The sequence below is a fragment of the Callithrix jacchus genome, chromosome 13 (genome assembly GCF_049354715.1).
Source record: "Callithrix jacchus isolate 240 chromosome 13, calJac240_pri, whole genome shotgun sequence".
NCBI classification, from domain to species: Eukaryota; Metazoa; Chordata; class Mammalia; order Primates; family Cebidae; genus Callithrix; species Callithrix jacchus.
In genome coordinates this window covers 6,124,934-6,138,029 of record NC_133514.1, presented here as the reverse complement: position 1 = coordinate 6,138,029, position 13,096 = coordinate 6,124,934, and the positions used below count along the sequence as shown (strand labels likewise).

The 13,096-nt window shown below is 40.6% G+C and overlaps 1 protein-coding gene across 4 annotated transcripts in view; it reads left to right on the top strand.

The window, feature by feature from the left end:
* Positions 1–13,096, top strand: part of CSMD1 (CUB and Sushi multiple domains 1) — a 2,142,320-nt gene that overhangs the window by 1,714,445 nt on the left and 414,779 nt on the right. For all 4 annotated transcript variants that reach the window (XM_035269622.3, XM_017963591.4, XM_008979004.5 and 1 more), the window contains 2 exons: positions 10–179; positions 4,737–4,893. In XM_035269622.3, coding sequence (XP_035125513.3) covers positions 10–179; positions 4,737–4,893 — 327 coding nt within the window. The remainder of the gene's footprint in view (positions 1–9; positions 180–4,736; positions 4,894–13,096) is intronic.

Below are 13,096 nucleotides of genomic sequence, written 5' to 3'. Positions count from 1 at the left end.
TTATTTTAGCTGAATGTGGAGCAAGTGTCAAAGGAAATGAAGGAACATTACTGTCTCCAAATTTTCCATCCAATTACGATAATAACCATGAGTGTATCTATGAAATAGAAACCGAAGCCGGCAAGGGCATCCACCTCAGAGCACGAAGCTTCCAGCTGTTTGAAGGAGATACTCTAAAGGTAAAAAGAATCTCCCACATGCTGACTCCAACTTTTCTTCTCAAAAAATATGTTGTCTGTTTTCTACGTTGGTACATGCACATGTTAATATATTTTTATAAATTATTTATTTACACAATGAGTTTGAGAAGGTGTAATGTCACTTCGCTTAGAACTGTATATGTGGACTTAGAAATAACTTTGTGAGTAAACCTAGATCTAACATTTATTAGTCCAGCACCCTGTGGTATTAATTTATTTAATACTTCAGATTGTTAGCTTCCTTATGTGTAAGAAAATGCAATTGCACCCACGTTTTTGGATGCTTTGAAGGATTTAACACAATAATATAAGTGGATGTTTCTAGGATTGTGTCTAGAACATAACCGTAATTATTAAAACTTTCAGGATTCCAAACCGACCCTTTCTGTAGTTAATCTTGATTTTTCAATGTGGTTATAATGTGGAAAGCTGAAAAGGTTCTGAAGTGAGAATGGACCAAATCCAGCCACTGTGGTCAGATCACAGCCAGGGCTGATGAGGAGAAGCCAGCCAGGACAAGACAGAATCTCAATATTGATTCCAGGGCCAGGTCCTGCCTTGATTTACAAAACCCCAGCTCCAACTAGAAATGCCCCTTAATTCCTCAGCTTCTGATACAATTTTCACCTCTCCTCTAAGTATTTCAATAAATTGGGAACCTTCCGTGATCTAGGGGCTGGAGAATGGGCAGCGTAGCCTCGGGGCACTGAAAGGGAAAAGCTTTAAGCAACAAGAGCTAATGCTGTAAAGCAAGCTTGTCCAACCCGCACTGTACGGGCCACATGCGGCCCAGCTCAGCTTTGAATGTGGCCCAACACAAATTTCTAAATGTACTTAAAACATTTTGAGAAGTTTTTGTCATTTAATTATAGCTCATCAGCTATTGTTGGTGTTAGTGTGTTTTATGTGTGGCCCAAGACAATTCTTTCAGCATGGTACAGGGAAGCCAAAAGATTGGACACCCCTGCTATAAATCATCAGTCTAATCACCTGCTTATTTCAGTGAGGTGAGCAATTTAGCTGGTCAGAAGCCTGGTTTATGGCAAGAAAGGGGCACCTGGCTCTTTGATTCCCTTTTTAAAATTCTAGAGTTTTTCTGTTAATTTACATCTACCTAGATGCACATAGTGATGCATTTCAGATCCAGTAGAGTCAGCTCACTTTGAACTGTGAGCATTAAGAGACGATGCAGAACGCCAGCTGCACAAGAAAAGCCTGTTTGTCCTCCCTTTGCAGAATGGCTGGAAGGGAGCCCCTGCCGGGCTCCACCTGACCTCATTAGAAGTTATGTGCACAGGTCAGGAGAGGCTTATAGATTAAAGGACTCCACTTCCTCCTTAGTCCGTGTTTGACTGTATTTCAATGTCATAATTTAGTGGAGTGGTTTTATTCTAGTTGTTCTTTCATTTTAATAGTCTTTTGAAAGCTCATGCTGGCAGTATGAGGGATTGTAATTAAGACGCGGTTTTTAGGCAGGAAACTAGCACATTCTTACTAATCTAAAAAAAATAGCTATGTTACAAGTAAGCATTTTCTGAATTATTTAATAACCTCAAATTCAGAAGTCAGTAAGCCTTTAAGGCGAACTTTTAAACAAGCCTTAACTATACGTTAGTGCAGGTGAGTGATTAGAGATATTGCATAAAATATAAAAGGATAAATATTGTTGGAATGGAAGGAAGAAAATCATGTTCATTTGTGATTGCATGCCATTTAAAGTTGATTATAACAAAAAGTTTTTTTAAAAAACCTGCTTCTCACATTTAATTACAGAGACGCTGTCAATCATATTTAACACCTATGTGTTTTGCAGGCATGTATTTTGGTAAATATGCTAATAAATGTCTGTTCCAAATGTTCTAGTAAAATTATCTTAAATTTTGAGCCTGATTCTTCACACATACTGTGATGTAATAATAAAGACAAAAATGTTATCAACGTGCCCCCCCGCACACATAACCTTGTTTTCTGGCTTCATGTGCAAAAATCATGTTAGAGAAATTGAGCTCTCAGAAACATGCCATGAAAGGAATATATAATGGAAAACGCAATTAATTTTGGAAGTAAATCTGCCGGGTATAGTTTTGTAAAACCGGAAGAGATTTCCCCGGAACTCGCCGTGTGGTTGCACTAGCATTCTGTGAGATGTCTTCTGATCCGAGATTATCTGCTAACCCAGCAGCATCCCTTAGAGTATACGACATTGATTAAATGCCAGACTCTGAGAAGGGTTTGTAGTGCAAATAGCTACAGCCTTGTATTAAACAGATGAATTCAGACGGCTTTCTCTAATAACCGAAAAGAACCCTTTGAATCTAGCTACTTATAGGTGAGAAAATAGAACTAGGAAATGTGTTCAGAACAATTGTAGCCTGTTCTTCGTTCAGCTGGAGTCAGAAGTCAAGTCTTCTGACTTCCACTCCTATCCGGGTTTGTGTGATCAATGCAAAACTTGAACCCAGATTGTAACTGTAGAGGCTGACAGGAGGATGCTCCATGTTAGTCAATGGCATGGCCCTTCTTTGAGGTTATCTGTGGCTGGGCCCAGCGTAATTCCTGATGACGTGGGGAAGGAAGGCAGAATGACTGTCTGGAGGGTCTTCCAACTGAGCTGTTGGGCTGTTCATTTTTAGTGCTTCTATCCGTGAAGCCACTGGGAGCCAACGCTGTCCCTGAAGGATCCATAGCGCGCTCGGTCAGATCCTCAGGAGGAGCCGGATTCAGTGGAGCAATGAGCTCACAGTGTATCCGGACAGAGCTGGGGCTCAACTGACTGCTGCGTTCTTTAGTTTCTCCCCATCTTCATGCATTTCTGTGAATTATAGACAATTACGTGGTATGTGGGGTAGCCCAAGGCCTTCCTGGGGAGACCTGCACATTTTCCATTTAACCGAGACTCCTCTGGACTTAAAACCATTTACTCTCTTGAGTCTCAGACCCCTGGCTTCATCTAAGAAAAACACAGAATAAACCAAATAATGGTTTTTAAACAATGACCTGTGGCAATAGTCTTTTAGTAAGGAGATTAGAGGGTACCTGATTCTACCCCACTAGCATGTCCATATTCAAATGTAATAAAATAACCCACAAAATTAACTTTTCTAAATGCATTTTCTCCTTTTCTGAGTATACGTGTCTGTGTACATCCCTGGGTTTATATGTTGATGGAAAGAGAGACAATAAAAGAAGAATTAATCTATATAAAGAGGAAAGAAATGGGGAAATTAAACACATTACCCCTGGGTTTATATGTTGATTGAAAGAGAGATGATAAAAGAAGAATTAATCTATATAAAGAGGACAGAAGTGGGGAAAATAAGCACATTGGAAGAGTCTACTAGGACTCTTTACTTTTATTTAGTTAGGGTACCACTTTTCTATCAAGACAAACTGAACATTTTCCAATATAATATAATAAATGTTTATTCCTGTGGCACCCTGATAGTGAGGGAGGGAGAAAGGTGGATTAGCCTTGCCCACCTCGTGTTCTTGTGTTACTGGGCTGCGAGGTCTGCAGCATTCATTTTTTATTTTAGGTTATTTTATTATTTTATTTTACTTTAAGTTCTGAGATACATGTGCAGAACGTGCAGGTTTGTTACATAGGTATTCATGTGCCATGGTGGTTCACTGCACCTGTCAACCCGTCATCTAGGTTGTAAGCCCCACATGCATTAGGTATTTTTTCTGCTAGAAAGTCAGGGCTGTACCTGAGCCTAGTGGCATTGGCAGAAACAGCATGGGTCCTGAAACACGTTGACTCGATCCTCATTCGGAATGTGAAGGTGACACTGCATTGTTCCCCACTGTGTGACCTGTCTCCCCAAAGTTGGCAATGCATGACTGGAACTTCCCTTTCCTGACTGGTCAAAACCAAGCCCTGTCTTCTTTATCTTCTATGTACTTATTATATCTACTCTTGTTTTACAACTGCTTGGGAATATAATGTCGCAGACAGAAGACTTTGAGCAAGATCACACTTCTCATTGCGTGATGACATACCTCTGTTATTACACATTCAGAATGAAAGTCATCTCATGTTTGAAGACTACAAAATTCGACAAGATTTTGGCACATCGTATTGTCCTTTAATGCATTCAGATAGAAGGGAATGGTTTGCTGTTAGACTTATTTGAAAGTTCAGAGGAGATACTTGAGACTAAAATATTATAAACCCTTTTTACTTTTATAACTGAAATAGGAGAAAGGGAATATAAAGGTAGATAATGAAACCTGGAAATGTAAAGAAATATTTATTTAATTTTAAATAAACACAGAAAGAGCTCTTAAACTAATGAATATAAAATGATCTGAGCAAGAATGGAATCGTTTGTCTCCTGTGTTAATGGTAAAGATAAAACTTAAAGAACAAATATGATTTAGCACTAAGTCATCCATTTATCTTTCTATACACTGTATGCCTTTCTAAAGTACCATATAAAAACGCGTCTTTGAAGATTTTGATTTCTTATTAACATTGCTAACATAAGAATCGAATTACAACATAGAGGGACTCATGCTGTGAATTTTTATCAGGTATATGATGGAAAAGACAGTTCCTCACGTCCACTGGGCACCTTCACTAAAAATGAACTTCTGGGGCTGATCCTAAACAGCACATCCAATCACCTGTGGCTAGAGTTTAACACCAACGGATCTGACACCGACCAAGGTTTCCAGCTCACCTATACCAGTAAGTAGTGTACGACTTAATCACCTTCTGTTTCGTCAGGACGCATCTGATACTTGGCTTATATGATAAGTTTTAAATCCTGATTTCTTTTCTGGCTGCCTATTGCGTTTTGGATTACAGTTTAATTCTGTACTCTGTTGACTGGTTTACATTACCAATAGCTTGAAATTTATCTAATTGGAAATATTCATTTTAATAACAAAATAGGTGGACCCAAAAGGAAAACCTCCTAAAACATTTGAGATCTGATGGGCTCAAATACATTAATTGTGATATGGTATACACTGATAAAAATTCTTGTGCTTATATATGAAGGATTTAGAAGGAATGTTTGATATAACCAGAGATAATAGACTTTGAAACACACACACACACACACACACACACACACACACAATCATATATATGTATAAGTGCACACACACACATAACAACTCTATGTAGTAAATTATTTTCTTTTCACTACTAATTTTTGAGATGAGAGAACTAAGAGGAGTACTTTGAATACTTCCCCAATATACTGGTTTTAAAAGTTGGTCCAAGATTGAACCTGTAGCTCCCAGTTTTCGGTGCTCCCCATTGTGTGTATGAACAAGTCAATGTGGAATATGTTTTTAAAGATGTAAGTGAAGAAGACAAAAAAACAGAGAAATAAAGGAGATGCTGTGTTTCAAAAGTAGGAATCTGCAATATGGTAACTGCCATTTTTAGTATTTTTAGTTCTGAAGTGAAAAAAGAAAAGCTACTTAGTGTTAATAACTAATTAAATAAAATAAAGTGTATAAAATTGTCAAATCCCTCACTTATCTGATCAATTTAAAAACTATTTGATGCTGAACACCATGACATTAGAAATTTAAGAGTTTTGGATTTTTGAGCATAAAGGTATGTTAGTGATGGATACCTTTCGAAAAAAAAGGGCCTGGAAAATATAATAATCATACCACAGGCCCAGAGCTAATCCAGGTGACTAAGAGGAAGATCAGTCACCTCAAATCCCTCTTAGGAGGAAAAATCTCAGGTGAAGAATTGTAAGACATTGGGCAAAAAATAGAATGAGAGTGGCTGACATCATGAGAAAGCCAGTTTTCGACTTTTGTGATAATACCATTGAAAAGACTGAGTAAATAGAAACCCTGTGAATTAATATTTGTGCATGATAAATTAGTAACAATTGCTGTTATAAGATCTACCTCTACTACTGGAATTTTGCTTTCCAGGATTTCTCTTAGAAATGTCTCCAAGGCCTCCTGTAAAACCCTTTGGCCGGCAGATGGGATGCACGCCATTGTGATTGTCATTTCCACTTCATGTCCCTGTCGAGATGTTCACTGTATTTTGTTTTCCTACTTGGGTGTCTTCATCCCCACTTCCTTGCCCCTACACTGATCTTAGAGGATACTTGAGGGGAAAAACTGTTGGAAAAACCTGTAGGGAACTTGGATTTTGTGTAACTAATGGGAAGTTCCCATACATCTGTGTTGTTCTTATAGTTCTCTTGCCACTGAACACATTTTTGTTGTCTTATCTTACAAAGTGTGCCCCTGCTATGGCTTGCTGGGCAAAGAACAGAAAACATTGGCCTGCGTCCCTCCCCCTCTCCTATGATCTCACCCTCAACATTGCTACAAGATGAGAGCTTCCTAAGCTCACCATGTTCCTTCCCACGGCCACTTCATAGAAAACTTACCATGCTCAGCCTGTAGTTTCTTTCTCATTACTTTTTCATCCCTAGTAACTGTTTCCCATCTTTCTCCAACTCCTTCCCATTGCAATGATTTCTCATTTATAAACCCTTGGTCTCTTGTTCCCATGATGATACACACAGTATCCAGAAGAAGATTTACACACAGTGGAATTTCAGGTGCTTGGAATCAGTGTGGGTACTGAACTATTTCCATCATTCTGAAACCTCTTTTGTTGTCCAGATAGCCAAGTCTATGTGCTCCAGAGCCACGTGACTGGATAGAAACTAGAGGTTGTCAGTTTGTCCATGCTTATGTCCACCCTCCCTCACCCAGAAGGCCTGCGTCAGCAGATGAGGCTCAGCCCCGCCTGGACCCCATGTGGATACCTGGGGTCCCTGTTGCTCCCTGGTATCTGGTATTACTTAGAGGAGGTTTTGCTGTCACTGTCACTTCACTGAGTAACTTTGTAAAAGCTTGAATCTGTTCATCTGTTTATGGGCACTTTCCACCTCTAGGACATTTTTGATTACATAGTAGCACAAATGTTCTATAAATAGGAGAAACATTGGCGAGGATTGGCAGTTAGCCGCTATTATGAGGGGGCAGGAGTCATTTTCTTGTTCTGCCTGTTTCACCTCTTTGGCTCTACCTACAAAACCCAGGTACTCCTCAGGTCTTCCACGCAAGATTATCTCAGAGCTGGACCATACCGACTGATGGGAAAATATATGTGTAATAGAAAATTGGTGGTGCTGATTGCTATATAATCAAAATAGTATTAACCTCACATTAAATTCTTAGGTTTAAATACAAGTAGTTATGCTTAAGAAATCCCCACCTCCTCAATATGATCAAATACCTGAATCTAATATTTATCCCAAAAAGATGTATCAGAAATGATGACCTGTTATATAAAATATTTTAAGCAAATTTTTAACGCTTAAGACTGTGTAAAGACACTTTCAGCTATTTTCAAAAGACTTTTGTAATTGCCTCTTGCTAGTTAATTGCATTACTTAAGGAAACATTAGTATTTAAATGTTTCAGATCCATAATTAATGTATGTACATGAGTAGATTAGAAAACGTCAACCGACAGTAAAATATATAGCTTAATAAAAACGCTTATGTTTTTAAAAATTGGCACAAACAATATTTGTGTATCCCTTAATATTTACAAAAGCATACACTTAGATACCTTTTAACTTTACAGTCTTGGTAATTCCACATCTTGGGAAATAGTTCCTTTTACTCTCATTTGTGAATTAAAAAGTGAGTCTTTAAATCTTTTAGTAATTTGTTTTCACACACAGAGAGTGTGTAGTTGCAACCCAAATCCAGGTGTTCTCAGTGAAGCTCAAAACAGTTAATGAACTTACATTTAATTATTTTAGGTGGTCTCGTTATGGCAGACACCAACTATATTGACCGATATTGATACATGCAAAGTGATTGGCAGGAAAGAAAAGCCAGAGTATCTTTGGGCCAAATTGGAATAAATATGTTAGTGAATAAGCATTTAATAAGCAACTACTGTTTTCTGAGTAGTAGGTCCAACCAAAATAAAACTTTAAAAGTTTACCTTCATTGTAAAACACTGCCTTTTATCTGTTTTCATAATAGATAATATCCTTCTGGTATATAATGATGTCAGATGGAGCCATAATCCATCGCTCTCTGAAACTGGGGACAATGAGTGTCCTCTTGTTTGTCCTACTTCACACCTTACACAGGTGTGTGATCTGTGACATACGAAGCTTAGACTGGATCGTTGTCATTCAAAATGTATTCCCTGGGGACACCGAGGGTCCACAGAGCTGTCTCAGGCAAGAAGAGGAGTTTCACCTTAAGTGACACAACCATTGGCTGTGAGAGTAGTCCTGAGGGTGATTTATTGATGTTGATGTAGGGTTTCTGATACATGGACCAACTCTATCAATTATTTCAAATTATGAAACTGGCATTCTGATATTAAACTAAAGTCCCATGGGTCTCTGATGATAGAAATCTATTTTGGGTATCCTGTTGGAACCAGAGATCTAATCCTACAAAACCACCCAGGGAAGGCTTTTGAAAGGCAGCAGCTAGCATTCCTGGGGCAGCCACCCTACCCTGGGCTCTTAAAGTTCTCACTTCTTCGTTTGTTTTATATTTTTATAGTATAGACCATAGAGTAGAGGACACACAGTCAGAGACATTTTCTAAGTGTTGTACAAACAGAGACTTGAAGTGAAGGGCTTGTAGAAATGGATGAGGAATTGCAGATGGGTATAAAAGCCATTCCCAAGAAACATGGAAAGGCTGGAGATGAACAATTGAATCTGCTGAATAGAGTTGCCACAATTCCATATGGCAACTTTGTACCAATTATTTTAAAAAGAAAAAAAAAAAACCTTTCTCTGGAAAGTTGTGCTCCTTAGGATGCAGTCTGCAGGAGTGCATAGGCCAGCCCTGAATATGAATCAGCTGCAAAGCTGGTCTCATGGGAGAGGCCCTGCCTCTGAGTCCAGACCCTCTGCAGCCATCAGTGTTTATTTTAGAGACAAGGAAGTGGGGACTTCCACAAGTCCTTCTCTTTATTCTGTCCCACAACCAGATTTCTCATCCGTGGTAAATTTTTATTTTTGGGGATTCCAAATTCCTCCCATCGTCACCATCCTGAATTCTGTCTATCCCTTTATTGTACTTCGCTCTGTTTTGATTGGTAGAATTTCATTATTTTGTTTATTTTTTTAATTGCATTTTAGGATTTGGGGTACATGTGCAGAACATGCAAGATAGTTGCATAGGTACACACGTGGCAGTGTGTTTTGCTGCCTTCCTCCTCTTCACCCACATTTGGCATTTCTCCCCATGCTATCCCTCCCTAGCTCCCCCTCCTGCTATGAATTCATTATTTTATTTATGTATTTGGTCATGGTTTGCTGCCCTCATTCACTGCCTAGTTTCTGTCCCATGTGCACTGACTAAACTTGCCAAGAAATGCCCAGCACCCACACATGGCGAAGCCACTCCCTGGGCATAGAGGAGTAGAAGCCTAGGTGACCTGGTTAGGGATGAGAAAGGGCACACGTGCGCTTCAGCAACTGGCCTCAGACATCAAATATGTCGGGTCTTGTGGCTATCGTCAGAGCCTCGGATGGATTACAGACTCCTTGGAGGGCTCCTTTTGTATTTGCATTTATTTTTTAACCCAATTCCAATCCCACAATGCCTGCTTGGCATTAAGATTCATAAATGATGTCGCCTGGCAAACAAAAGCAGTTGCCAAAGTAGGAAGCTGGAGAGGTGTCTACCGTGCAGATGTGGCGAAGAGGCTCATCAGGGAAAACCCTCCCGGAGCTTCCCTTCCACAAAGCACCAGGGATTTCCTGGCCGGGAGATATTGGCAAAAGTTTAAATAGAAGTAAAAGGAATGTCATAAACACTTACGGTTTGGGATTGTGGCTGAGCCACTCTAAGGGATACTTTTGTTTAATGATACATAAGATAATCAGATCCCTACTGACTGACTTTCCCTCTATCCACTAGGCTGATTCCAGCTGAGTGTGTAATCAGTGCCAGGACTGCACAAGGAGTGCTTGATCTCAGCAGACACAAGACTGGTCTGTCTTTGAGTCATTTTGAGACAGTTGACCTTAAGGCCATGGGCTGCTCTGCCCAGGAGCTGATTTTGTAGATAGGCATTCCCTGTGCATCCAATTCCCTAGCATTAGACATAGGATTGATGAAAGAGTAGCCACCACCTACCGAGAACGTCCTCTGTCATTCTATTGATTGATTGATTGATTGATTGATTGAGACAGAGTCTTGTTCTTCCTCCAAGGCTGGAGTGCAGTGACACAGTCTCAGCTCACTGCAGTCTCCACCTCCCGGGTTCAAGCCTCTGTGATTCTTTATACCTATCTCCTTGTTTAGTCAAGACTACCAACTGCAAAGAGATCTTTGAGGCCATTAAAATAGATCCAAGCTTGAATTTTGGTTGTCGAATAAACCTTGTGGGTGAGGATCAGGCCTCGGTGTGATGACATAGAACAGTGACTCCCACTGGCTTGCTTCTGAGGGGTGCTTAATAAATATTTGCTGAATAGATATAAAAATGTTTAATTAAAAATTGATGAATAGGCCAGGTATGGTGCCTCACGCCTGTAATCCTAGCCCTTTGAGAGGCAGAGGTGGGTGGATCATGAGGTCAGGAGATCGAGACCATCCTGGCCAACATGGTGAAACCCTGTCTCTACTAAAAAAAAATACAAAAGTTAGCCATGTGTGGTGGCGGGGGCCTGCAATCCCAGCTACTAGGGAGGCTGAGGCAGGAGAATCACTTGAACTGGGAGGTGGAGGTTGCAGTGAGTGGAGATTGTGCCACTAAACTCCAGCCTGGTGAAAGAGTGAGACAGTGTCTGAAAAAAATAAAGGATGAATAATGAAATCAATGTATTTTATCCAATTTGGTATGATTATACAAAGTTTTTCTGCTTTTGAAAGAGTCTAGACTTTGAGACAAGAGGATGAAATATGGAGATAGGGAGAGTCTCTCATGTTGGTTGTGGCAGAGTCTTGTACTGAACCCTTTTCAATCTTTCTGTTGTCAGGCACACGGTTCCAGGGAATTAGTCAGCCATGCTCTGGAGTCAGGAGGGCAACAAGGCCTGGCCAACCCCAGCTCCCAGCCCACATGGAAGGTTACAGTCCTCATAGCATACCCTCAGGCACAGCTCCTGTCTAATTCATACAGACCTCGCATTAGGTCAGTCTCCTAGAATTCACTCACTTTCTTCAGGGGAGCATCATTACAAGAGCTGTGCTTTGGAGAAGGCTTGTTGAACGGGGGACTGACAGTCTTAGACATGCCATAGATTAAGGTCAATGCCAGGTGCTATATGAGCTAGACAGGAGCTGTGCCTGTCCTGTAAGTCCAAATATGGCCCAGGGCCAGCGATGCTTGCAGCTGGAGGTGGGATTTCCGATCTGTTCTGATCACAGAAAGTTATATATGCCGGGCACTCACCCACAGTGGGAACAGTCTCTGGATGCTGTGTCTGGATCAGGGCACAGGCCTCTTTGATGAAGGATGTGCTCTCAGTGTGCCCCTTGGTCTGTGGTAAAGTGAGACAGAATCAGACCAGGGTAAAGCATCTTTCCTCTAGTTCCTTATCTGTTCAGTCCCAACTACCACACTTTTTCCCAGTCTTGATTTTATCTGTGAAGCAGGAGCTATAATAGTTTACTTTCCTAGCTTATGTAGAAAACATGTATGAAATTCCTTTTGAAAACATCCAAGTGCTGTATGAATTTAAGTATAGTTTTTTCAGACTCTGTATAAAAGGTATCACGAAAAAGGCTATAGGAGGTGACACATGTCTCTTGGCATAGGAACGCCTATAATTTGTGGTGGGAAGGGGGCAGTTTTCATGGTTTGGGGGCCATGGAAACACTCATAATACCCCAGGTTGGAAAGGGACTGATCAGCATGTATTGTAACTCTCGTGTGGAGGCCTTGCTATGATATAACTTAATACTGATGAAAACCCCACAGTACTACTTTGCCTCCACTTTAGATATGAGGACACAGAGGTTTAGAGAAACCTGTCCATGGTTACATGGTTCAGAAGGAATAGGGATTTTCTTGTAACTTTATTTGCTCAAAGCTCTTTGAACATTAACCTGAACACAGTCCTATGTGAGAAATGTTTTCTATGCTTAAGGCTCACTCATAGTCCTGTGCATGTAAATTAGTCCAAAATAAAAATATACATGGCCTGGGTAGGAAGATCAGATGTCTGGAAACAGGGAAGCCTTGGATCAGGTTTCTACCGTTTGCTCTTTGAACTCCAATCCATGAATTAACCTCTCTGAGCCCAGTGCCCATCATGGAAAAATGAAAATAATGTGAAAGCACTGTGCAGATCTGTGGTGAGAATTAGTGACACCGCATCGAATATCCAGCCCCATGTCTGCTCCACACTTGGGTGCCATTCCATACACAGAAGCCATTGTCACCATTAACCTTTATTCTTACATGAAATGTGAGACCCTTCGTATCATGTGGACACACACCAGCGACTGTGTGTCATGGAGGGAAATTGATCCTGCTGCCCTGCCCTTCACTGCATGGGCATCAAAGTGACTGAGGTCTGACCTGTGAATTCCTAACACAGAGCAGAGGGTATGGCCTAAAGGAACCTTCACAGGCTGGTTCACCTATGCCCCTAACAAGTGACATGAGAGGGAGGGAGAGAGAAACATCATGGTGTGGAATGTCTAGCCAGAACTGACACCTCCAGGGTCCAGAGCTCCTCTTGGTTTTATGAGTCGCAGCTATGCTTCTCACTGTACCATGAGCCGTGTCATAAATGTTTGAGAGACAATATCATCTCCTAGAATTCACTTGCTTTTCTCAGGGAAGCCTTAATATCAGAGTTGTGTTTTGGAGTAGGCTTGTTGGACTAGGAGCTGACCACCTTAGACCTGCTACAGATGCAGTGGGATCATCCCCGGTGGTTAGACACGGTG